At 38.0% G+C, this 26,410-nt stretch overlaps 1 protein-coding gene across 3 annotated transcripts; it reads left to right on the top strand.

Annotated features, from left to right (window-relative positions):
- The first annotated feature begins 12 nt into the window (after nt 1-12).
- ubr1 (ubiquitin protein ligase E3 component n-recognin 1) lies at nt 13-25,720 on the top strand. 3 transcript variants are annotated; one of them, XM_008400088.3, is made up of 47 exons: nt 13-108; nt 2,412-2,671; nt 3,243-3,321; nt 3,478-3,582; nt 6,312-6,439; nt 6,538-6,676; nt 8,086-8,148; nt 8,243-8,366; nt 8,454-8,561; nt 9,233-9,321; nt 9,408-9,506; nt 9,792-9,949; nt 10,040-10,139; nt 10,223-10,351; nt 11,026-11,206; nt 11,289-11,341; nt 12,065-12,175; nt 12,266-12,331; nt 12,423-12,524; nt 12,606-12,669; nt 12,736-12,860; nt 12,961-13,013; nt 13,098-13,200; nt 14,234-14,282; nt 14,363-14,517; nt 15,260-15,359; nt 15,449-15,552; nt 16,318-16,398; nt 16,470-16,651; nt 16,730-16,938; nt 17,021-17,117; nt 17,420-17,572; nt 17,671-17,771; nt 18,411-18,513; nt 18,607-18,755; nt 18,833-18,888; nt 18,966-19,062; nt 19,920-19,987; nt 20,587-20,734; nt 21,281-21,368; nt 21,497-21,633; nt 21,717-21,825; nt 21,905-21,961; nt 22,421-22,498; nt 22,573-22,743; nt 22,844-22,945; nt 24,795-25,720. In XM_008400088.3, exons 1-47 carry the CDS (start codon nt 40-42, stop codon nt 24,934-24,936), a joined length of 5,244 nt encoding a protein of 1,747 aa, XP_008398310.2. In that variant the 5' UTR covers nt 13-39; the 3' UTR covers nt 24,937-25,720. The 3 variants fall into 3 exon arrangements, with proteins under 3 accessions (XP_008398310.2, XP_017157965.2, XP_008398309.2); XM_017302476.2 differs by having other exon boundaries at nt 3,478-3,588; nt 15,452-15,552; XM_008400087.3 differs by having other exon boundaries at nt 3,478-3,588.
- Nucleotides 25,721-26,410: the final 690 nt, after the last annotated feature.

Genomic DNA, 26,410 nt, shown 5'->3' with positions numbered 1-26,410 from the left:
CGTAGACCCGTGTAACAGGAAACGGTCTCCCTATGACGCATGCTCCTTAAACAGGACCTGAACATGGCGGACAGGGAGAAGCCGTCAGCGGGGCTGCAGCTCAGTCAGGTGAGATGTTCTGGGATTAAATGCAGTTGACAGCTGACCGACAATCTAAGGGCAGACCGCGGATTGCACCGAGATCATTTCTGGGAATTTAACGGTCTTTTTGCTTTGTGACAGAGCACCGTTCCGACTAAGCTAAAACAGCTCTCAGGCTAACTACCAACTAGCCTCAAAGAGCCTCCAATTAAATGTACATAAACGTGTTTATTTACGTATGTGAATGGGTTTTAAGCAGGATTCATTATTGTTTTATATTTGCTGCTCAACAACCAGTTTGTTTAAGTGTATTTGTGTGTTTTGAACCACAATTAGTTTTAGTTTTATTAATCCAGCTCATTGTTTAGGTTTAAAGCAACATTAGTTTGAGATTTTTGTCTCTGATCTGTTTATAAATATGCTTTTCATTTTTCGGATGTTTTACTGGGTTTTGTGGGTGAAAATCACGACTATTTTCCGTCATTGTTCTCGTTAATGTTTTTAATGTTAAAGCAAAACTGAATCCTACTGACTGTTTTTTAATAGCGATCTAAATTCAGTTCAACTCTCTTGCCAAGAGGCGTTAACACAATAAAACACTTAGTACTTGATTAGGATTTGATGCAGACAGTCTTGCCATTTATCACCTTCGGCATTGATCTGACCCTATTGTCTGAATGTTGCAGCTGAATTAAGATCAGGCAACCTTTTTAAAATCTTTTGTTGCCAAATTTTGGTGTGGATTTAGCCCGTTTTGTGATATTAGCTGACAGAAGTGATATTCAGTGTGCTCTACTGTTGGTGGAAGCTGTCTGCTTCAAAATTCAGTGTGTTGTTTGTTCAGAGATATCATCAAAAAGGCTATTTCATCCTTGCACATTCCCCTTCCTGGGTATTTTCTCTTTAGCGGATCCTTTTCTGAAATCCTGAGAGAGATCCAGGTGTCGGCCACATTCAAACTCACTTCAATGCCTTTTCTGACTATTTTTCTGATTGGTTTGAACAACTTCAGGTTTAGATATCAAAAGGCATTGGATTGCTGTCATATGATGGGGTAAAAAATTTAATCAACTAGTTAAACAGATGTACCAAATAAAGTGGCCAATGAGTGAAGGTGGCTGTAATGGTTTAAGATATTTGCATAACATCTGATAAATGCCAGGAATCATTTTGCTGTAACAGTTTGGCTTTATCTGGTGACAGCCTCTTGCAGCCTCATTTAGTAGAAACAGCTTGTAACCAGAGTTTAGAGGACATTTTAGCCACTTTGGTTGGATATGAATAATTTCAAGAGTTATCCTCAGTACAACTTCTTTGTAATTGCTGTGAATGTCATAGAAAAATTCAACTGTCATTTTTACCATCAGTTTTAGTTGATCTACAGTAGGGTTGCAAGTAATGATTATTTTAGTTGAAGATAATTTTGACGATTAATCAATTAATCGGATAAAAAAATTGGCACATTCTGGAGATTTTCAATTAAACATTTTTTATGCACTTTTAGAAATGCACTAAAAGATATAAACAAACAATCCACTTTATAAGTAAGAAAATAAACATTTTGTTGCCTTTTTATTTCAATAATCAATGCATCATGATTAATCGTTTCAGCCCTAATCTGTATGAAAGCAAACGCTTGGCATAACCAGAGTTCCCACAAAATCTGGGAAGGTATAGAGTTTAAATATTCAAAGTATTAAAATAACATATGTGTGCATTTCCAGCCTGTATTAGTCTTGATCCATTTGTCCATTCTTCTATCTACCATCTGTAGAAATAATTAGGCCTGTCACAATAAACAATAAATCGCTTGATAAATTAAAACAAACTCAATAATTTCTATCTGCATGATTTATTGTTTTTCTCTTTTCTCTCTTCCTACTGAAAACTGGATGATAAAATTCTTCAGTCCGGTGCTTTGGTTTCTATTTGCTAATTTTTTGAAGGACAGTTTTGTTTACAGAAACTCCATAATGAATTTTATTTGTTGTTTCTGTGTTGTTGTTGTTGTTTTTTGTTAACTTATTTTGGATATTTAAAATGTCTTCCAGTTCAAGTGTTAAATATTCATTAGAATTTAAAGTTTGTTGATTTTTGAGAATGCATTCTTGAATTATTGTGCCATTACTTTATATTACTTGGATTATGGTCTTAAAACAACAATATTGTCATTTATTGCAATAACGTCTTTGAGAATTTATCATCCAGCAAAATTTGGTGTCATGACAGGCCTGGAAATAATAATTCAAATATGAACAGCTTTGAAAAAACGCTCAGGCGGTTTTGTTTCAATAGTCAACAGGGCGTTTTTCTCCTTGTTGTCCCTAAAGGAATGGCTGGGGGCGGCAGATTGCAGGGCGGAGCTGCTGCAGCACCTGAAGGAGCAGGTGCCGCAGATCTTCTGCCTGAAGAAGGAGCTCAGCCCTCCGGAGGAAGAGGAGCTGATGCAGAGGCGGCTCCTTCATCCTCTGGAATGCTTCCTGTTTGGAGAGGATCCTCAGGAAGGTCGGCAGAAGCTGCAGCAAGGCAGCGCCTCTTCTCAGCTCTGCGGCCGCGTGTTCAAGGAGGGAGAGACTGTTTACTCCTGCAGGTCTGCTCAAAGACTGACAGTTTATCGCAAATGTTATTTTCACCACTGTTTATAACACAAAAGCATCAATAAATATCAGGAAATTCTAAGATGTGATTAAATGCAGTTACTGTGTAGTTTAGAGTCTTGATGCATGACATATCGTCACTGACATCGGTATCAGCCGATAATAGCAACCAATGTTGGTTTTCCTCTGGTTGTTTTTTTTCCCCAAAGGCGCTTAATGTAGAGAAATATATGTAATATTAAATATCAGTTATTATCCATAAAGTAATATTAATATTGGATATCGATATTGAGACAAATTTTCATAGTGTCCAGCCCTAAGTGGACTTTATTAGTTAATTGATCAGAACTAATTTTAATCTAATAAACCATCAATTTATAATTAATCATATGTTTGTTGGTTGCACTGTTGCCTTTCTGCGAGAAGGTTTAGGATTTAAATCCCAGCCTGGAGTCTTTCTTAGTGGAAGTTGTTTTTGTCCATTTTTATCAAGTATTAAAACTAATGAGTTTAAATTAAATGATTTTTCTTCGTTTTATATTCATCCTCTTCATCCTGTTTCAGGGACTGTGCAATAGATCCCACTTGTGTGCTGTGCATGGACTGCTTCCAGGACAGTGTGCACAAAAACCATCGCTACAAGGTTGGTATTGATGTAAATATTTACATATGCTGATTTTTCTTTCTGTTCAGTGATGCTGTGTGCGCCGCTCGGTTCCCACAGAACCCTCTAACTTAATTAACGTTGTGTGTATCCATCATCTCGCCCTCTGTGACTCATTTACTGTTTTTCCTTCAGATGCACGCGTCATCCGGCGGGGGGTTCTGTGACTGTGGCGACGTGGAAGCCTGGAAGGTCGGCCCGTGTTGCTCCAAACACGACCCGGGGGCTGCCGCTGCCATGGTAACGGTGCGTTACGTCACTGCTGTATCAGTGATCCCCAGAATGCTTATTTTCCCATCTTGTTAATGGAAGCTGCTACTGGATGTTCGGCTCCAGAACCGAGAGCTGTGCAGCCTTGAACTCAGTGTGGTGATCGGTTTGTTTGGGCCCAGCCGTGATAAGATCGCGCGTCGTGAGCCGGCACGCAGCTGGACGTTTCTTTCTTTCAGTTTTTTTTTCCATAAGCAGCAGGTGGTCCATTAACACGTCCAGCGCTGTCTGACAGCCTGCTTTGTGTTTGCCATACCAGATCTGAACCTGTGCTTAATGAACATTCACTACAGCGTCTCTGCTGGGAACAAGATAAGCCACAGTCCCTCCGTTATTCCGGTCGAAACCAGATTTTTACATTTAGTCATTACATTTTAAAGGCTGAAATAATTTGAAGTAATTATCGATTAATTGTTAACTGGAGCGTAGTCTCAAACAGTATTATATTTCAGAAATATATTATATTTTCTGAAAGAAAAACATATTCAGAGCAGCAATAAAGCCAAAACTGCATTTGTATTTAGTATTCATAACGTTTTGTATTTAGTATTAAATATGTTCTACCAGATCTCCTTCAGTGGTATTTTTAGCTTCATCTGATTCTAATTCTTCTACCATCTGTAGAAATATTTCTTTCTTTCTGTTTTTAATTAATTTCAATTAATAGAGAGAGGGAGAGAAGGAAAAAGGCAAGAGTGTTAATTTATAACTGTTTTTCTCCAAGAGAGGTGGGTAGTCTGTGTGAGATTATCAACCATTTAGCATAGTTAGTGTAGCTACAGACTACTGTTTGCCTTCATTTCACTAGCATTTAATGAATTAAGGGAAAAAAATTACCAACATATTCATATATTTAACTTGTACCTTCTACCACTTAACAACAGGTGAGTCAGTCAGCAGCAGCTCTAACCCACGTCCCTCCTGATCCGTCCTCTCCTAAGTGAAATTAAAGCTGCAGTATGTCACTTTTATATAAATATTTTTTCCACATATTTGTTAAAACTGTCATTATGTTGTGACAGTATCGTATGAGAGGTATTCTGTGAAAAATCTATTTCCTCTGCTTTCTCCCAGGGTTCTCTAGAAACAACCAGTTAGTGTCAAGAGAGTTTTAGTGCTGTCAATCACAATCTCATGTGGTGCTGCTCATCCTTCCTCCCCCTCGATTTGTGCCGTGCTGCAGCTAGCATAGCACCGAGCTGTGCAGATTCAAACTGTAATGCTCAGTTTAGTTAGCATAGCTACCAATGACGGCAGATAAACGGTTTCTTGTAATGATAAGTTGTTTCTCCACCATTAGCACATTTAGCAGTGAGTGAATGAGGCTAATTGGCAGCGCTAAAAGCGTCCTAATGGTTCTGATTGGTTGTTTTGGTCAGAATGGTGCATTATGTTAACCAGTAATAGTAATTCAGGAAGGAGATGGAGGAGATTGATTGTTTTCACAGATTATCTGTCTCATAACAAACTGCTACGACATGGTGACAACTTAAACAAACATGGAGAAAACATATTTTTTATTAAAGTTATGTACTGCAGCTTGAATAAAATGCAACTACTTAGCATTTTTGAGAAGTCTGGATTGCTCTATGTGTATTTTGCATGTGCTTTTGACTGTTGCTCATGGGGAGATATTTCAGTATTTTAAACTAATAGAAAAAATTTAAGCAACCTACTTGCATATTGGATGTGGACTGTTGGATGTTAAATTCATGAGCAGTAAATATTGTGCTAATTATCAGTATTAAACTAAAGAAAGCAAGCAAGGCAGATGTGCAAGCCTTTAAAATTGTGACGCTTTTTATGCGCGGGGGACCCAAACAAATTTTTTGTCAGGAGGCCCACGATTCCTGGCGGCGCCCCTGATAATGATGATGTTACTTTGTCTTTGATAATGAAGTTATTTCACACTAAAACACATTTTTCTCCGGGACACTGACACTGTCTGGAAAGACGAATGTTCAGATTACTGGGAAAAAGGAGGAGCTGGACTTGTGGAGGTTCTCTGTTCTCTTGTCAGAATCATTTAGACATTTCCATGATGTCACACAAAGAACCAGTGAGTTTCAGCTATAAAATAAATCTCCCATTAACTCAAATGTTGCGAGTTAGGAGAAGCTTATGAAGCCGTTGCATCATTATCCGATTAAATCTCCCTGGCTTTGAAGAAAGTAATGAAAATCGCTCATTATTCTGGCATTTAGCAAAAATAAATAGTTTTAGTTTGAGTTAATACCAGAGTGAAAGGGGAGAAAATAACGGTTGTCTTTTTCTAAAGTATAAGAATCTGGTTTCAGATTCCAGTGGCTGTTTTCACACAGACGTTTAAACTGGAAAAATCCACCCAATCAGAGGCTGTTTGTTGCTCCTGTTGGATATTTTTATTAGTTTTTGTGGCGTTTGTGATATTCTGTTTGTTCCCGCGGGATTTGATGTTGATGTCAAAAGGCCAGCTGCTTTTCTCTGCTCATTTGGAAAACCATGTGGAGCAGTTCAGGGCCTCATTATTGGCTTACAGCCTCTGACACAGGAAGTAGGAAATATTTGAGGTTACATTTTTGGCATTCCATGTGAATCTTTGATAAAGCAGCAGAAAAATGTTATTATTTTGGATTGTAAATATTGTGCTTTATGTGTACAGCTGCTTATGGGAAGCATGTTTTATGTAAAAATAACTTCTACTTCTTCTGTTTTTGCAGGACGAAGCTGTTTTAGAGCCAGAATTGCACGAACGTGCAGAGAAACTTTTCCGGGTTCTTCTGCGCTACGTTACCGACTTCCTGGTGTGGGAGGAAAGCTTTGAGCTGACTGCCGAACTCCAGCCCCGGTACGACCTCACAGATTAAACAGAAATGTAATTTTTATTCACAAACAAGCAAAATAATCTCATAAGATTGACTCAGAGTGTTTTTATCCTCACTGCAGGTTAAAGGACAATGCGTACTACTGTGTGCTGTACAACGATGAGCATCACTCGTACGACCACGTGATCTACACCCTGCAGCGATCGGTCAACTGCGATCAGGCCGAAGCACAAACACACACAACTCTTATTGACAAAGAGGTATTTCTTCAGCCTTATGTCCTCGTGACTTTTCTTTTTTTGATATATAAAGTAATCCAAGTTTTGATTGTGTTGACAGCTGTTACCAACAGATAATCTAATCTGGAAATTAGATGTCCTCAGGATACTCCATTGAATAAACAAACAGACATAAAGGATTTATTTAATGCATAAGTCTAAATATACTTTCTAAATAGCTTGGATTTTCAATCAAATATTTTAAATATTGTACACACCTAAACTCAAAGGAAAGATGGAGGCGTAATGAGTTTTTAAGAAGAGGATGTTTATTTATGAAAGAGTTTATAAAGAGCAGTGTCAGATTTGTTTTTCTAAGTAATTACAGTTTAATTATCAAACTAAACATGCAGTGAAATATCAGACCTTGCTTGCTACTTTTGTTTGTCATGATATATAGGCAAACTTTGGGGTAAATTGTATTTTTGTTCATGATTTTTTTTTGTTTTGAACTCCATCTTTCTGCCAATAAAACCCAATTAAAATGCATGTTACTACTTACTGTAATAATGTTTTGACATATTTTTGTCTTGATTTGCACAAAAAAGTATTGTAATATAAAACTACCAATCTGCTTATATTTGTTAGAATTTTTTTTCACACGCATTCTCACATCTTTGAAAATATGTGTTTTTTTATAACATAAATTAAAAATATGTTTGAGACTAAATATTTTACATATTAAATTGCAGCTGTCAACGTGGTTGCATTTTATTAATCGATGTAACCCAACATTGACATATTTAATTTGATATTAAATATATCTACTGTTACTAGAACACAATAAAGTTTATAACAAGAATGAAAACAATTAATTGACTTATGATTAATTGTCGATAATTTTTTTTAAAAATTCATTTAGAGTCGATTAATGGTTTATTATATTGAAATTAGTTCTAATGACGTCCGCGTTGTCCTTCTGTTAATGAAGTTTGGCTGCCATCCAGTAGAGGGCGCCTCTGGTCACATGAAGCGAAGCCAACCGTTGATACAGAAACAAAAAATGGCGGCCATACCAGAACGGAAAAGATGAACGGTCCAAATAGAGTCCGGTTTGGGATGGAAAATGTATTTTATGCGGTTATGTTTTGAAATATAAACACTTGATAAGCATTTATTCAGCCGAAGTGCTACATGACGCAACAGCGTCAGCAATTCGTAAGAGTTAGCCCTTTATGCTATGGGAAGACGGTTAGCCCTCTTGATATAAGAGAAAACTCAAACTTTTAAGAATCAATCAACTTTAGATTAATGTATTAACAGATAATTCGCCTCCCTACTTTATAATAAAATGTGTAAGTAGAAAAAATGCGTTAATTCAGTAGCCACAGTTGCTTATTTTTCACTTTGGTAAAGCTGACTGCTCTCCTGATGTTTGAACTGTTTTACAGGGTCGGCGGGCGGTGAAAAGAGCAACGCTCCGTACTTGCCAGCAAGCAAAAGACCTTATCAGGGTAAACTCCCATTTTTTCCCCCTAATATTGATATTTCTAATAAGCAACTGTGCATTTTTAATATCGCTCCAACCCTCTCCGTTCTGCATTGCAGTCCAACTCCGAGCACATCTCCCTTCAGCCTCTACGTGTGGAAATCCTTCATGCAACAGTGATGGCTCATCAGACTTTCGCTCTCCGTCTGGGCTCCTGGTTCCAGAAAATCATTGGTTACTCAGGTGCTGCAGTCATTGTGCTCATTTAAATTTAATCTCAACAGATCCTATAGTTTTTGTTTTGATGTGTGTCTCGTCTGTTCTGTGCAGTGGGATTCAGACAGGCCTTCTGCCAGGTCGCATTAGAGCCGAATGCAGACAGAGATCGTCCTTGTCTCATCAGCAGACTCATGCTGCACGATGCACGCATGTATAAAGGTAGGCTGCGTTTTCAAATTTGATCACAATTAAATAAATTTTTGTAGGGCTGCAATTATTTTAGCAATAATTCTGACGATTAAGCGGATGAAAAATTGGCTCATTTTGCAGCTTTTTCTTTTAACTTCTTAAGCCTTTATTACACAATACTAGAAATACATTCCGTTTTAAGAACATTTATATTTTGTTGTAGCATTTCTTAGTGGATGCTTGATTATTTGTAGCAAAGGATACATCTGCAGTTAAAAAAATAATTCTGACATCAACAATGTGAAAAGCTCAACCATTTCTGCTTGACTTTATGTCAATATGGTGGCGATTAATTCGATAAGAGTTCTGGGTAGAACATATTTACAGACAAATGTTATTTTTTTAATCTAAAGTCGCATATACACTGCTCAAAAAAATAAAGGGAACACTTTAACATTTAAGTGAACACTGAAATGTTCCCTTTATTTTTTTGAGCAGTATATATTTTTTACAGTTTTGGCTTAATTACTTCTCTCACTGTGTGGTTTCAGCAAATGACCTTTTTTGAGCCTGTTTTATTCTCCAGTTATTGATTAATCTTTTACTAAATTGATTGATTATTTCATTAATCGATTAATTCAATTAATTATTCCAGCTTTACGTTTTTTGACACGTTGAGAAATGTGTTTTTCATTTTGCAGGAGCTCGGAAGATCGTACACGAGTTGATTTTCGGTAGCATGCTGATGGATTCTGATTTCAAGAGGCTTTTTGCAATCGAATTTACAAGAGTAAGCAAACACAGAAACAACCTCGATTGGTTTTAGTTTCAATTATCTAAGTCTTTAATGTATCACATGTTTTTTTTCTTTTACAGCACTATAAACAGCTACAGAAGGACTTCATCAGTGATGACCATGAAAGGAGTATTTCCATCACAGCTCTGTCTGTTCAGATCTTCACTGTTCCAACACTAGTGAGTTCAGTTTGCACTAATATAATTAAACCTTCTCTATTTTTAGACATTTATATTCAACTCTAACCACAATTTAACTAATTGATCAATTAATTCATTAAACTAGCACACTTGTTTAACTGTAACAAGCATTTTGTGCAATTTTCACCGTATGAATGAATGTAATGAATCTACATAATATGACTTTTGCTTTCTGAAATGGCAGAATAAGTTGGAACTTTTTCACGAGATTCTAATTCTCAAGATGCTCTTGTAATTCATATTGTTATATTTTCTGTTATTCAGGCCAGACAGCTGATTGAAGAGTGCAATGTCATCAAGGTGATTGTCGATACGGTCCTAGAACTGCTGCGGGAACATCTGGATGAGAGCAATCGCTTTTTCTTCCTGGGATACAACTCAGACAAGTTTTCCCGGATCCAGGTTATCTTCCATGACCTCAGGTATTTCTAACATGTTTGAATGATTTGTTTTGTTCTGATGTTGAATTATTCAGTTTTTATCTGATGTGTAACCATCCGCCCGCCTACCAGGTACATTCTGATCAGTAAGCCCTGTGTGTGGACAGAGGAGCTGCGAGAACAGTTCCTGGAGGGATTCAAGATTTTCCTCGGTTTTCTTAAATGCATGCAGGTACAAATAATCCCAAACAAGGTCAACCTTAGTTTATTAAGCTTAGCCTGTGGTTCCAGACATGTCTTTACTTTGATAACCAGGGAATGGAAGAAGTGAAGCGACAGCTTGGGCAGCATATCGCGGTGGAGCCAGAGTGGGAGGCTGGTTTCACTCTCCAGATTCAGCTGCGTCACATTCTGGCCATGTTTCAGGACTGGTGCTCGTCTGATGTAAGAGAAAAACAACAAAACCACTTTGTCTGTAAATATGTTCACCCAGAACTCCTTCAGTGGCAGAGTTTCAGCTTCAGCTGGTTCAGTTTTCTGAAAGAATTACATTTCTTATTAAGCACCTTTTGCTATGAAATATTTAATTGGTTAATTCAAAAGATGGTCAACAGATCAAACCTGAAGTGTACTGATAAATCGAGCAGAAAGGACTGAGCTTTTTACATGTTGGTGTTAGATGCTACAAATGATCAAATGTAAACTACAGGAATGCTATTTTATTTCATTTTAACCAATAAATTGTTTTTTATTGTGAGTTTTATTGGAAAATCTGCAGAATGTTAAAAAATTTTATACGATTAATCATCACAATAATCGATAAAGTAATCATTATTAAAGTTATTGTTAGTTGCAGCCCTAAATTATTTATCTATTTGCATCTTTTAATGTATCCTAAATTATTCTTATTTGCATATTAATGTATTTATAAAAATGGCTTAAGTTGTTAAATAAAAATAATTTTCAGAATGTGCCAAATCTTTAAATTCGATTAATCGTCAGAATAATTGATTACTAAAATAATCATTAGTTTCAACTTTTAACAAACATCTGCAGCTTTGTAGTTTCGGCTCTCTGTTTTCCTTGTGGATCAGGATTCTTAATGTTTCTCCCCTCAGGACAAGATCATGCTGCAGGCGTTTAAGGAGTGCCACTCGGTGCTGATCGAATGCAACAACCAGCCTTTTCATAAGGAGGCCACCGACTTTTACATGTGCAAGCACATCTTGCGTGCTCGTCCATACAAAGTGTCACAGGAGCCTGTCAGCATACACCTGCCCATTTCCAGGCTACTAGCAGGTAGACGGACTGGAACCTGACATAAACTGTGATTTGTAGAGAAGCTGGTACCAGACTGTTCTGTGTTTTTTGTCATTCGTAGGTCTGTATGTACTTCTGTGGAAAACGGGGGTGATTGAACATCTGGATAATCCTGTAAGTGAACACAAAAATTCACATTTTTCATGGGTTTATATCTACATTTGGGTCTCAACTGCTTTTAAAAACAACCCAAACGCTTGAAAAACCCACCAAAACAGTTTTTGGCAATAACTTTGATTTTTTTCGGTGTCTGGAAAATGAACCGTTTTGAAAACGTCCTGATTAAGTCACAATATACACTGCACCGTTACCTAGCAACTCAAGCTGAGTTCCAGCACGTTTGGTCAGCTAATTTTACCGCTACATGCGCTGTACAATGGCTGCTGGAAAAGACAGGTGATTTGTTGTTGACTTGCCATCCAGAAACCACTTGTTGGTTGTGCAGGAGGCCCCTCTTCTGCTTTTCCAAGATGTCTGATTCTATAATTGCGCATCTGTTCGCAGCCATTTTCATGTGCAAGTGTAAACGATGAGTTGGAGGGTGTGGCCAGTAGCAGCTTTTTTTGGATTTAAAGTGACAGGAGGCCCTAAAACAGCCCAAAATGGGCAGAACTGAACAGACTGAAATCTCATCATCCAAGAGTAATTTTGTTCAGAAAATGTTTGTGTAGCCCACATACCAATCCCAACCAGTTCAAGGAAGCATAGCAGGCCACCTTTAATTTATTTACTCTGACTCAGTAAAGTAAAAGCTCAACTTGTTTGCTGTTTTATAGATGACACGCTGAGTGATGCATCCTTTACACTTTCCATGAAGCTTTGTTTCTCTCTGTGCAGGAATGCTACGATTTCATTCAGCTCGCAGAGCATCCTCTGCGCTGCGTTGTCCTCGCCGCTCAGGTTACTGCCGAAATGTGGCGCAGAAACGGCCTGTCATTGGTCAGCCAAGTAAGTTTGAGTCACAATACTTTTGTTTTTTTTAATCTAATATCTATTCTGTTCTTTAAGGGAGTTTTTTTTTCTTTTGTTCTTGAACAGGTTTACTACTATCAGGATGTAAAATGCAGGGACGAGATGTACGATAAAGATATTATCATGCTTCAGGTGGGAATCAGTCGGCCATCTATAACATGTTACCTCCATTTCTGGTTTTTTTTTACTCTTACCACTTGTATCTTGTATGTTTTTTTTAAAGATTGCTGCTTCCAAAATGGATCCCAACCACTTCCTCATGCTGATCCTGCTGAGATTTGAGCTTTTCGAATACTTTAATGGGAATTCTGTGAGCAAAGACCAGGTGAGCATCGCTACACCTGAAGAAGAATCATTACTGCTCCTGAAAACGCCCTGATGGGATTTTATTAAACTAAATCTGCAGGATGAGCTGACGCAGTGGAACCGTCTGACCGAGGAGATGCTGTTCCTGCTGATCGCCATCTTTGGTACGAAGCCGTGTTCTTCAGGTGTGGTTAAAAGTAGCGTTACCTGACCGGTGTTGTTGATTCCAGGTGAGCGCTACGTTCCCGGGATCAGTCATGTGACCAAAGAGGACGTGACGATGAGGGAGGTTATCCACCTGCTGTGCATCGAGCCCATGGCTCACAGCACTTTGGTGAAAAGCCTTCCAGAGAACGTATGAATCGCAACGAGACGTTTCTAAATGATCAAAAACCTTTTCAGACGTTTCGTTTTGATAAAATCTGATTTTTTATTTTTATTTTTTTTGTATTTAGGAAAATCACGAAACAGGCCTGGAGGCAGTAATTGCAAAAGTTGCAACTTTTAGGTATTTTAAGTTGATGTTTTTAAAAAAACAACATAATTTGCCTTGAACATATTTAATTAAAACAAGTTGAATTTGTGCTTTCAGAAAGCCAGGCGTGTCTGGACATGGGTTATACGAGGTGAAAAAGGAGCGGCTGATGGGTTTTAACCCTTTCTTTTACCACTACTCCAGATCTCAGCGTAGCAAGGTAAGTGCTTTGATTATGCACTGCAAAAACACAAAACGTCACCAAATATTTTATATCTTGGTACACTTGAAACAAGTGAAAACTACCTTACAAGTAACTTTTCATTGCAATATTGAAGCTTGTTTAAAGTAAGTAATTACTGTATATTGATGAAAAAGTAATAATTATAAGTGGAACCAGATATTTTAACTTATAATATGGTAAAAAAGGTCTTGATCCTCTGGCAAATTAGTTCACTTATAACCATGACTGAATGATGTGGTTGAAAATGTATCATGATATCAGGGTTTCACATCAGTCTATTGATAATTATTGATTTTTTTTTTTGTTACTCAGCAGGTTGTTGCTAGGTAACCAAAGTTGGGCGGAGCTTGAAACTGCTTCTTACTCAGCAAGTTGTTGCTAGGTAACCAAAGCTGGGCGGAGCTTGAAACTGCTTCTTACTCAGCAGGTTGTTGCTAGGTAACCAAAGCTGGGCGGAGCTTGAAACTGCTTCTTACTCAGCAGGTTGTTGCTAGGTAACCAAAGCTGGGCGGAGCTTGAAACTGCTTCTTACTCAGCAGGTTGTTGCTAGGTAACCAAAGCTGGGCGGAACTTGAAACTGCTTCTTCCTCAGCAGGTTGTTGCTACCAAAGACTGAGTGAGTTAGTTGATTCAACTTACAACCTACATCTGCCTACATCTCCCAGAATGCTGTTCGGTTCTGGATCAGAGTTCAGTGAAATTACTGAATATTCTAACGGACATATTATCTATTGATATTGATCACATGTCTATTGCGATGTGTACTATTGATTTGCTGTCCATCCCTGCTTATAACTAGTACTTTTTAATCAAAATTAAGGAATTATTGACTTTAAACAAGCTTTTATTTCTGGCTGAAAAGTTAGTTTTGCCTTATTTCAGGTGAACTAAGATATTTGGACTAGAAACTAGACCCAAAATTCTTGGTAAGATGATGTGTTTTTTCAGTGAGTGGATGTTTTGTGTCAAACTACTCTTGGTTGAAATGATATCTTGTAACTTTTTGCAGGCAGAGGAGTCTCAGAAGAAGAGAAGAGCTCAAGAGAGTAACGATAAAGGTGATTTTTTTTTTGTTGTTGTCAGAATTAGTTTGTGTTTGGAGTCTCAACTGCGTTGCTGACAGTCTGACTCCACTCAGCTCTGCGTCCTCCGATGCCGCCAGCCTTTTCTCCGAGTTTCTCCCGGATCGTGCAGCTCCTCTGCTGCGACGTTTTTATCCACATCCTGAGACGCATCCTGCAGAGAGCCGCGGAGGACCGGTCCACACACTGGACGGAGGCCATGATTCAGAGGGTGAAATAAACGTTGTTACACCTAGAGCTGGTCTAAAAAATAGATTTTATCGATTAACCGAATTAATCTTGGTTTTGAAGGTTTAATTTTTGGAAAATCTTAATTTTTTTCTTCACCAATGCACTTGTTGGGTCTCCATAATTCAGAGTGATGTCATCTTGACCAGGGCGGCCATCTTGTTTTGCAGTTTTTGTTTATTTGTATTTTGAATTCAGGTCAATTTTGATGGAATATTAGGGCCAGGATGTTTTTTTTTTCTTTTTTTTAAATAGTCATAATATTAAGGAAATAAAGTAATTTTATGACTCCTATGTGAAAAATAAAAAGATTAAAATGAGAAATGTTGAACAACTTGTGTATTTTGGCATCAGTTCAACAGATTAGGAAATGTTTCATTTTTTAAAACATCAGAATCAAATTATTATTTGCAGCAGGACTTTAAAATGACTGCAAACAACTATTCAAAGAAAGAGCTACAAAAACTGAGCTAGTCGCATCAGATACTGATAACTTAATTAGCTTTTATCCAATTAAAACAAAATTCATCTTGCAATTTTAACTCATTTTCTGGTAAAAATTTTAGTTTTTTTCTACTGACATTCTAATAATTTAACAAAAACTTTAAAAAAGAAAATTTTTGAAAATATTTTGTGTCAATAAAAAAATAAATTAAAGGATCTGATATGAAACCTTTTTCTGAGTTGATAAGTTCACCTAAAGAAATGACTTCCTGTCTTCGCAGGCGCTGCATTTGATTGGCCAGGCGTTGGTGGAGGAGAAGACCCAGCTTGAGTGCGGCAGTGTGGAGGACGTGACCTTTGACTTTAGCCTGAAAGCCCGCGGTGAGGGAAAACTCAGAGTCATCCCCGACCAGCTGTTTCTTCTCATGACTAATTGTAGCAGAATAATTTTTGTTGTTCTATTTTTGCAGCAGTTGGTTCAGAACATGGCAAGTCGCTTTTCCTCTTATTATCCAAGATCAAGGCTCTGCCCTCACTGGAAGCTCAGAAAGACCTGGTCAAATGGCTGCTGCAGGTCCAGACACTCATCATCTTTTTTTATTCTTGTTCTAGAATATTCATGAAATGTTTCTATTGAACAAAAATGTGCGAAACAAAGAAGGTTTGCATTAAAAAACAGCAAATCAAAAGCAATAACAACACATAGAATAGAAACAAAGAAAACTCAGGTGTAACAGCAGCATCAGTTGTCAGGTTCACACAGAAATAGTTTCTGGTGTTAAAAACAAATATAAAAAATAAAATTAACAGTAGTAATGTACTGCAAAAGACTAAAAACAGAAAATGGTAAGTATTAGAAATAAAAAATATTATGTATCAAAGGATAAATCTAAGCAAGATAATTAGAGATACATATTTTAAGGAAAGGAAGTAATAAAATAAATCTAAGAAACAAAGCAAACAAATAAACCCTGAAATAAATAAACAAAAATAAGTCAGGTTTCAGATATTTTTTGTAATTTGAAAGAAAATTTTTCTCTTATTATTAACCAGTTTAAGGGATTTGATTGTATATTTTAGTTTTGATGAGAAATTATGAATGTTATTTAGGTTTACAAACTTTTGTGAATGAAACATTTTGCCTATATGATAAAACTAAACGTGTTCAAAATGATAATTTTCAGTTACTGTGATGTAAAAAAAAGTTTTTTGTTGTTGTTTTCAAAATCAGAAATTTACATACACAAAAAATTATGAATCCTGGGAAAGCCCAGCGATGATTTATTCTGGGTTATATCATATTAGTGTAATTTGTGTTCATTTTTTGTTTCTTTTCCAGATGTTCGAGATTGTGAAGTGCATCAGAGAGAAGTCCAGTCCTACGGTTTCTGTCAGCATGGACACAACCAAACCAGAAGAGGTAAGGAAAACTAAACCGAAGGATTCAAAGAGGGAAAATTAGACCTGATGGTGACCGATTTATTAATCCAGAACTCTCAGGATAAAGAAAAGGCCGAGCGAAAAAGGAAAGCGGAGGCGGCGAAGCTCCACCGTCAGAAGATCATGGCCCAGATGTCGGCGATGCAGAAGAACTTCATCGAATCGAACAAGATGCTTTATGACAACATGCCTGAGACGGGCACACAGGAGGAGCCTGTGACGTCCACTGAAAGGTCTGCAGAGGGTTTATCTGCGTTTTTGTTTGGTTCTATTTAAGAATCTGTCGCTAATCTGTAATTTTTATGCCTTAGCTCTGCTATGGAGCAGAGGGAGCTGTGCATAACCTTCGGGCCTCTGCGGGGACCAACCCCAGCTGAGCGGGAGGTGCTCACCTGCATTCTGTGTCAGGAGGAGCAGGAGGTGCTGCCTCTGGCTCCAGCCATGGTGCTGACCGCCTGCGTCCAAAGATCCACCGTGTTGACGCAGTGCAGAGGGAGAATCCCAGCTAACAGAGCAGATGGTCAGTCTCCTGAACTCTGCCAGCACTGGGAATCCAAACTGCAGCAGGAGTCGCCTAACCAGTTTACCTTATTGTCTTAAAGGAACAGGGATTTATCCCCTCTTCATGCCTCCTGACCTCGCGGTGGGAACCCACACTGGTAGCTGTGGACACGTCATGCATGCCACATGTTGGCAGAAGTAAGCAGCTCATACCAACAGTGGTCATGTGAACAGTATTTAATACAGCTGACACAAAATATTTAAAATTCATCTTTTTTCTCTTAATCCAGCATATTATGACAAATTTAACCTTTTGTTATGGAAAGACACAAAGATTCATGAGAAGAGTCCGTTTTTTTTGTTTTTTTTTTAATGGCCACTCACCAATTAATCTTTAGATAAATCTACTTTAGATTAACTCATTAATCCATAACTTGCATTCCTAGTTTACTTAGATTTTATTGCGTCGTTCTTTCCCCTCTTCTCGTCGTCGTCCTCAGGTATTTTGAGGCAGTTCAGAACACGACCAGAAACCGGCTCCACGCCGAGCTCATCGTCGATCTGGAGAACGGAGAGTACTTGTGTCCTCTGTGCAAGTCTCTATGCAACACGGTCATCCCTCTCATCCCCTTAGAGCCACTCACATTCAACTAGTAAGTGATATCAGATTAAAGCCCCGCCCATCAATCCGAGGCGGTTTGTGTTGTCGAGTTGCTTGCACAGTGTGTAAAGATGTTGTTTTTCTCTGTAGTGAAAATGCAGAAATAATAGGACAACATTTGACGTTGCCCCGCTGGATTCAGGTCCTCGCTGCCAGGATTAAAGGGCTGAAGTCCATCATGCAGGACAACGGTGAGAAATGAGGTTTCCACCTCCAGGTGGAGGAAAGGACAAACTGCTTTTGAAATAACACAATAGGAAAAATACAGATAAATGAAATATTTCCTGTTTCAGGTTAGTTAGGATTCAGAGGTTTTGCGCATCATATATAGTGTTAAATTCGTTTATCTAAAATTTAATTTATGACCTGTGATTTAAAATCACAGGTCATAAATTTTGTTGTTGATTATTTAATCTTGTATATTTTCTGTCAGGCAAACGTTTAAGTCGCATGCAGACATCTTTATTGTGTTCTGTGTCTCCAGGCGGTTGGAGCTACTGCTAACTAGCTGCTGATATACGAGCTAGCTAGCTAGCTTTTTTGTGTATATTAAGAATAAATACGTTAAAATTTATTCACTTCTGTTGCTAACCTATAAGATGCTACTTTTACACTCCTTAAATATAAAATATGCAACTTTCATTTGGACATTTCTGTTGTGATAAAGGTCTTTGTTTATTTTTTTTTCAGTATTTGTTTTTGTTTTTGGAAAGAATAAAAATTACAGTAATAAATACATAAAGCAACAAACTGGAACAGTCTGATTTAACTTGAGGAAGCAGGTTTTATGTCTTTTTTTAAATGAATATAAAAAATCTTTCTTCTCTCAGACGTCCAGATGGACGGCGGCAGCGGCAGCAGTGGCACCACCGGCCTGTTCGGCGACGGCCAGCCGGACTTCAGATCCATTCTGGCCTACGGAGTTCAAGAATCGTGAGTCCAGCCGGCGAGTATTTCCAGCTTCACCTGCTTACGTTTCCACGGCAACCCTCGCCAAGTTCTCCCTCTGGTTTTGGTTTTATTTAGGAGGAAGTTCTCAGACGGCATCGCTGAAATGCTGGTGGTGTGCGCCACGACGGTCCACAGGGTGGGACTGAAGACGGCGCCCAACGAGCTCTGCCCCCGCGTTCCCCTCATGGCCTGGAACACGTGCGCCTTCACCGTCCAGGCCATCGGTACCGCTTCCCCGTCCACACGTCCAGGTGTGCAGCTCCACGTCTGCTTTTCTCAGTTTGTTTGCTTTTCTTTATAGAAAACATTCTGCAGGAAGAGGACAAGCCGCTGTTTGGATCCCTACAGAACAGACAGGTGAGATACCTGAGAAATACGGAGCTTGAGCGTTTGTGTTCCGGGAGTAATGACGTAAAGTTTCTGTTGGCTTTTAGATTGCAGGACTGAAGGCGATAGTTCAGTTTGCAGCATCACAGAGACTGAAGAGCTCCCAGGGAGTAATCCAAAGGCACTTTGCAGACATGATGGGAGGTATGAACAGAAAACTCAGCCTAGAGCACTTTGAAGGACAGATTACAGAATGAAAAACAAAAATAAACATATCAGGCCGCAACTATCGATTATTTTCATGCTTAATGGATTAATAGTTTAAAAAATTGGCAGACTTTTATTTAAGTATTTTTTGTCTTGTATTAGAAACACTTGAAATGGTACAAAGAAACAAATTGGTTTTTTATAATAAAATAAACAATTTATTGCCTAAAATTCAATAGCAGTATTCCTTTTGTACGTTATTGATCATTTGTGGTAAAAGATGCATAAATAAAATGTACAAAGCTCAACACAGTGCAGGGCTAATCTACCGATTATTTCCTGGATTAACTGTTTAATAATTGGATTGCAAAAGGTTCTTTTAAACAGAATTGGAAATGGGTGAAGCTCAAACTGACAATTGAGGAATTCTGGGTAGAACACATTTCCATACATTTTAATCCTAAATGCTAAATGTGTATATTTTTTATACGGTTTGTAATTTGAGGTTGTGTGCTCAAGTTAATGATGAATTGATAATTCATATTAAATGCACAGTAATGCTAGTTGGTAGGAAGTTATTCATCTAAAAAAGTCAGTATCTGTTAAATAATCTGTAAGAAGCAAATAAGTTGCAAAAATGTGTTTTAGAACTGCACATAAACTGTTGCGGATACATATGTGGGTTTTGCAGCTCATAGGATTGTTTACAAATGTGATTTATGAGAATGAAATGTTTTATTTTAATGTTTACAGTCTTGTCTAAAATGACCATTTGGCGTTGCTGAGGGTGAGAGAAGCTCATTTCCTCGCAGTATTTGTTCAGTGGTTGCTGTAATCAAAGCGTCTCTCCTCAGTGTTGCTGCCGGTCCTGAGCAGGAAGAACACGCCTTCTGTCCTGGATGTGGACTTCTTCCATCTCCTGGTAGGCGACCCTTCAGCGGAGCAGCTTTCACTCTGTTTTATCTCATTTTAAATTCACATGTGTATAATAAAGCATTTCAGAACTGAGGCTGATTTTTAGTTTTGGCCTCATTTCAGGTGTCTTAAAGGGGAACTGTTGCACCAAATTAACATTTTCTATTTTCATTTTGGTCTCAACTGCTTCTAAAAACACCCGAATGTTTGTGCCAATAAGTTAATGTTTATTTTTTTGGTGTTTGGAAAACGAGTCATTTCAAAAACCTTCAGATTGTTGAATCACATTCGCTGTTACCTAGCAACCCAAGCTGAGCACGTTTGGCCAACTGGTTTTACCGCGCTATACAATGGCTGCTGGAAAAGTGTTTTATTGTTGACTTGCCATCCAGAAACCACTTGTTGGTTGGTTGTGCAGGAGGCTCTACATATGCTTTTCAAAGATGTGCGGTTGTGTAATTGTCCATCTGTTTGCAGCCATTTTCACATGCGAGTGTAAACGTTGAGTTGGCCAGCAGTAGCTTAGCCTGTGGTCCTTATGCTAGCTTGTTGATGGAAGCATAATGGTTCACCTTTAGGTGTTTTAACCTCCTTTGTTTCCGTCAGGTGGGGTTGGTGTTGTCGATTCCTTCTCTGTACCAGGAGGAAGGAATCGACTTGCAGCCGTCTGCCGTTAGCTCCGCCTTCAACAACATGTACATCTTTCACCTGGTCACCATGGCTCACATCCTGCAGGTCCTCCTCACCTCCACAGGTACCAAAACCACACAGACAACTGGGTCGGTTGAAATGTGACACACAGAGGGTTTAGTTTTCCTTTCCATTCTGCTCAGTGGGTTCATCCTCGTCCATCGCAGTTCAAGTGGGCGTAAACTTTTGATTTTGTTTTCTGCAGACTGTAAATATGAGCAAGTTTATCAGGTTTCTTGTTGCTATTTTCTGACACTTGCCAGACTGGAATGTTTTCCTGTCTTCCTCATTTTGAAGAGTACTGTCACATCATCCCGAAATCCTTGGGAAGTGTCATGCAACTCACGGAAAGATTGACAGAAATAAGACAAGTGTGAAAAATATGTTTCTTTTCAGAAAAGAAAACAAGATTTTATTTCTAAGCCATGTCTCCCAGCTCTGAGTTTCACTTCTAATATTGATCCCTGACTTCACTTGAATGGGATTCCTTCAAGCCAAACAGCCAAACGGGAGGGAAACTTTCCCGAAGGAGTTGCAGATTTGAAAATAACCAGGAAGTTGAACTGGATCTGAAAGCTTTAATGTTTTTTGTTGGGGTTTTTTTCCCCAGATTTTCCAGCTGCAGGCGATGGAGAGGAGACGGAAGAAGCAAGATTAGCAGCAGAATTATACACAACAGTGTTGCAACACACAGGAAGGTTGTCTTCTTTTATTTAACTTTAATTATCTGCAGAAACACAGATAATAGTTTCATTTTTAATGTCAAATATGCGTGTTGGGTCTTTTTTTTCTATGCTTGGTGGTAACAGCTGCTACTTTGTTTCAGGCTGGTTCCAGATTTATCTGGTGGCTCCGTGGCTCAAAGGGTGAAGGCGGGAATTGAACCTTTCCTGCGAAGTGCTGCTCTGTTTTTTAACTGCCTTACTGGAGTTCATCCTCCAGAGGAGCTTTTTAGCGCTCCTGGTGAGTCAAACTCCCAGTTTGGCATCAAGTTTAACTAAAATTCGTGAAACCTTTCAAATTAAGGTCGATGTTTTGTGTTGTAGTTTCCTCTCCAGGACAGATGGAGGCGCTGTGTAGCTACTTGGCTCTACCGTTCAATGTATTTCAGCTCTTCCAGGACTACAGAGACGCAGTTTTTCCTATGCTTCAAAGGTGAGTGGAAATGCTGCTGCCACTTGAAGCAGGCGCTAGCTACCTGGAGAGTTTTCTGACTTCATGTTTTATTACCCAGGTGGTGTGGGAGCCCCTCTATCAACAAAGCCCTGCAAGGGAAAACCCAGACCATCAGGTTGGCTTTAACTTGTGCTTAATATTTATATACATGGTCTGCACAGCCTTAAAACGTCTTAAATTCATGGATCTAAAATTAAAACCTTAAAACGTCTGAAATTAACTAGAAAATATTTAAGTTGGCTATAAATACTTTAAGCACAGGTCTTAAATTTTGTTGTGACGGAACTGTTTAATCTCGTATTTTCTATGCATTTTACTTGTGGGTAACAAAAGTTTGAGTCGCATGCAGAGATCTTCATTACGTTCTGTGTCTCAAGTCAGTTGAGGCTACCGCTAACTAGCTGCTAATAAACCCTTGCTAGCTAGCTGTTTTTGCTTCTATAAAGGTTGAAGTACTAATTTTATCGCCACATGGTTAGACTAAATTTCTAAGTTTCATAAGCATAAAGGTCTTAAATTTGAACAATGAGGTTAAACTTCCTGAAGTAAGTTGCTGATATTCCTCGTTCCTCAGATATCCGAGGAGAAGGAATCGGTTGATCGATCTTCCAGAGGACTACAGCGCTCTCCTGAACAAAGCCAGCCACTTTCAGTAAGAATCCCCGTTGTCTCCGTCTCTGTTCGTCTTGGTCCGACACCTCTCACCTGCTGGTTCTGGTCCCTCAGGTGTCCAAAGTCCACGGTGGACGAGAGGAAGCACCCGACGCTGTGCCTGGTCTGCGGCGCCATGCTTTGCTCGCAGAGCTCCTGCTGCCTCAGTCAGCTGGACGGGGAGGACGTGGGGGCGTGCACGGCCCACGCTGCCACCTGTGGAGCCGGAGTGGGAATGTTCCTCAGGTCAGTTCATCCCTAAACTCTTTTTTTTTTTTTTTTTTATTGCTCAGCAGCTCTTGTTGAAGCTCTGGGCTGTAAGTAAATGAGATGTGGCTCGTTACAGAATCAGAGAGTGTGAAATTGTCCTGATGGCCAGTAAGACGCGAGGCAGCACTTACCCCGCTCCGTACCTGGACGACTATGGAGAAACTGACCCTCACCTGGGGTAAGATGGACGTTTATGTCCTGCAGACGCATCATTTATACTCTTAACACCGTTTTATATGATGCAGTATTAGGATCGTTTCAGAAAATAAATAAATAAAATTATGACAAAGTCATACTATGAGAATAAAGTGGTACAATAGTAGTCTAAATATGTAAATAATGTTGTAATAAAATGAGAATAAACTCATATTTCGAGAATAGTTGTAAGATAATAGTTAAAATAGGAGAAAAAAGTCACAATAAGAAGACAGTAAAGGAATAATGACGGTAGTCGTAATAATATGTGTACAGTTGTTATAATGGGAATAAAGTTATATGACAATAAAGTTTGACTAATACAAGAACAATATGTCAAAATATTTCATCTCTATTCTCATAATTTTATGACTTTATTCATAATTGTGTGCTTCAGAAATTCTTCTAAGAAACCCAAAACATCACTTTTACTTTCTTAAACATTCGTTTTTGAGGTTTAGTGACAAGTGGTTTAACTGAGAACACTGAAGTTAATTAATAAAACTAAACCCCAAAATTACACTTGCCTAATAAATGTTTTTTTTTAAATCTTTGTTATATTTTATAGATTAACAACCAGTAAAAGTTTTCATACTACATATTTTCCACAGAAAACTTTTGATTGAAATATTCATGTCAAATATCATATTTTCTGCTATTAAAGCCTTGTAAAAAAAAAAAAACCTGAAAAAAACTCACATTGTATTTTAACACATAAGCACCATTATGTGACATTAACTATGTTTATGGAACCAGTCTAAGTGGGAAATGCTGCCGTTTGATTTGAATTGGTGGGAAACAGCGCCATCTGGTGGACAAGCATAAAATATCATGATCATTGATCGCCGATGGATCAAAATGAACTGAATGTGAGACAAATCGATCAGAAATATTTCCAGTTGGAATTTTTTTTTCTTTTCTTTTCTTTTTTTTTTTTTGCTTTGTCATTTTTAGACTAAATTCAGGAACTAAGAAGAACAAAAGAGAATCTTTTTTATAAATATTCCCTGGTAAATTCAAGCTATTTTTATGAAAGTCAGCCAAAGTTTCTTTGAAAAAAAAAAAAAAAATGGAAGAAAATGTTTCTTCTCTCCTCCTTATTGGATAGGGTAAGTCTGATGTACCTTCAGAAATAAGTTATATTTTTACTTAAATTATTAGGAAGCTACAGATAGGTTTTAAATTATTCAACAATAAATCAATTTACAATTAACTGTCAATTAATGGTTGGTTAGATTAAAATTAGTTAGAATCAATTAACTAATAAGGTCCATTAGTATAAACAAAATAACAAATAAATGTAATTATGGATTCTCTGAAAACAATTGTTGGGTCAGTTGAGACTGAAGAGTTTTATCATCTAGTTTTTAGTAGAAAAATAGACAAACAGATCCAGAGTTGGTTGGAGGAATATCTGATGGACGCCATGTTGGCGGCTAAACGTTAAACAGATTTATAGAACAATTATACAAGCAGCGGAATACAAAATACAGGCTGGAAATCCAGATATTTTATTTTAATACTTTAAATATTTAAACTTTAAACCTTTCCAGAGTTTTAAGAAGGTTTGCGTTCATGCAGATTAGGACTGAAACGATTAATCATGATGAATCGATTGTTGAAATAATTGCCGGCACATTCTCAGAAAGGCATTTTAAATATCCAAAGCTACAAATTTAATTATGGAGTCTCTGTAAACAAAATTGTTCAGTTTCGTCAGAAACGGAGGCGAAACAAGAGCGATAAATAATTAGAATGATTCCGTAGAGCTTGTTTTAATTCATCATCATTGCGGCTGGCCTCGTTGCGAGTGGGAATGTTTTGTTTTCCAGGCGGGGGAACCCTCTGCACCTCTGCCCCGAGCGCTACAGGAAGCTGAACCAGCTGTGGCAGCAGCACTGCATCCTGGAGGAGATCGCCCGCAGCCTGGAGGTCGTCAACGTCATGTTCGCCTTCGAGTGGCAGCTGGTCTGAGCGCTTCCCGACCCACCGCCGCATTTCCCCGTTCACACACACACACACACACACACATACACTCACACGTGCACGTATTTAAAGCCTTCCAATCAGAAGAGGCCTGACCCGTTCCGGTGATGAGGATGTAACCGAAGTCGCCTTGATCCAGTTCGTTTTGCGGTGCAGATGAGTTTCACTTGGAGTGACGTTTTGTTTAGTTTTTTTTTTGTTTCAGATAAACTCAAAACCTTCTTAAAAACATTGTTTTTAGTTCATAGATTTGATTTCCTCTGTTTGTGTTGAAAACATTTGATGTTGAAGGGTTTAAATATGGTTATAAATCCTATTTAAATCGATTTTTCCCTCCTCTCTGTATAGATAAAATATGGACCTATCTGCTCTCATCTTTACTCCTGTATAGAAAACCCTCCTGTGTGACTTACTTTCAGATTCTCTCTCAAATAATAATGAAACCTCCCACGTGTATTAGTTTAAAATCCTTCATAACCTCTAGAAAAATTTATTAAGTTTCTTTAAAAATTTCCATCATGAAATCCTTTCATTTAAACCAACAGTAAGCCAAAAAGTAAGCATGGTGTAATTACAATATATGGAAGGAACTGTTATGAGACACTTTCCCCGTTTTTCTTTAGTCATCTTAACGCTCTACAGGAAAAGTAATAAAGAAATGTAAGAAATGTACAATTTATTATATATATATTCTATGTGAATATATATTTTCTGTTTTGTTTGACTGTACCACATGACTTCCTGCTGTTGAAATAAAGAGAGATGCAAGCTACTGAACTTTCTTCATACATTCAGTACGAGTTACAAGAAAATCAAAAACAAGGAGCAGCAAAAGCAAATGAGGCGGATTAGCAGAGCTTGCTCACTTGCATCCAGGTCAATGTTGCTGTGAGATATTGCCTCAGCTGTTGGCATGTTTTGACTATTCAGTCAGAGGCCTCTTCAGATTCGTCGCAACACTGACTGCTACTGGAGATTCTTCAGTCCACAAAGACTTGGAGGAAATTTGGATGACATGATTTAACATTTAATTTTCCATTGAGATAAAAGTATTTTTGAATTTGAACAGTCTCAACTAAAGACACATTTCTTTTATTTTTTAAAAATGGGATATTTTATATTGACATTTATATGTAAATACATGAGATTATAGCTAAATTGCTCATTTCAAGTTCGCATATGTTCTAAACAGAAAACCCAGAAATTTGAAAAGAAAGCTGAGAAATTGAGATAAACCTCAGACATTTTTTAGAAAAAACAAAAGTCCTGACATCAAACAAGTTGAATATTTGCATCAAAAGACTCAAATCCTGAGATTAATCTCAGAAATGTTCTAAAAAATAAAAAATGGAGATGTTTGAATTTGTAAAGTAGAACAATTACTAGAAAAAACAAGTACATCAATTTTGAGGTTAATCTCAAATTTTCAAAATAAAAGAAAACTGGAAATGTCTGAAAAGTA

Source organism: Poecilia reticulata, chromosome 22 (assembly GCF_904066995.2).
Source record: "Poecilia reticulata chromosome 22, P_reticulata-male-v2, whole genome shotgun sequence".
Taxonomy (NCBI): Eukaryota; Metazoa; Chordata; class Actinopteri; order Cyprinodontiformes; family Poeciliidae; genus Poecilia; species Poecilia reticulata.
This window is presented reverse-complemented; position numbering and strand designations above follow the sequence as displayed.

Excerpts from the sequence above, each read along its gene's own strand:
- ubr1 (XM_008400087.3), top strand. The coding sequence starts at position 40 with ATGCTCCTTAAACAGGACCTGAACATGGCGGACAGGGAGAAGCCGTCA. Across the intron at positions 12,332-12,422 it reads AAGATATTATCATGCTTCAG|ATTGCTGCTTCCAAAATGGA; the intron begins GTGGGAATCAGT and ends TTTTTTTTAAAG. Across the intron at positions 21,826-21,904 it reads GTTTTTCCTATGCTTCAAAG|GTGGTGTGGGAGCCCCTCTA; the intron begins GTGAGTGGAAAT and ends TTTATTACCCAG.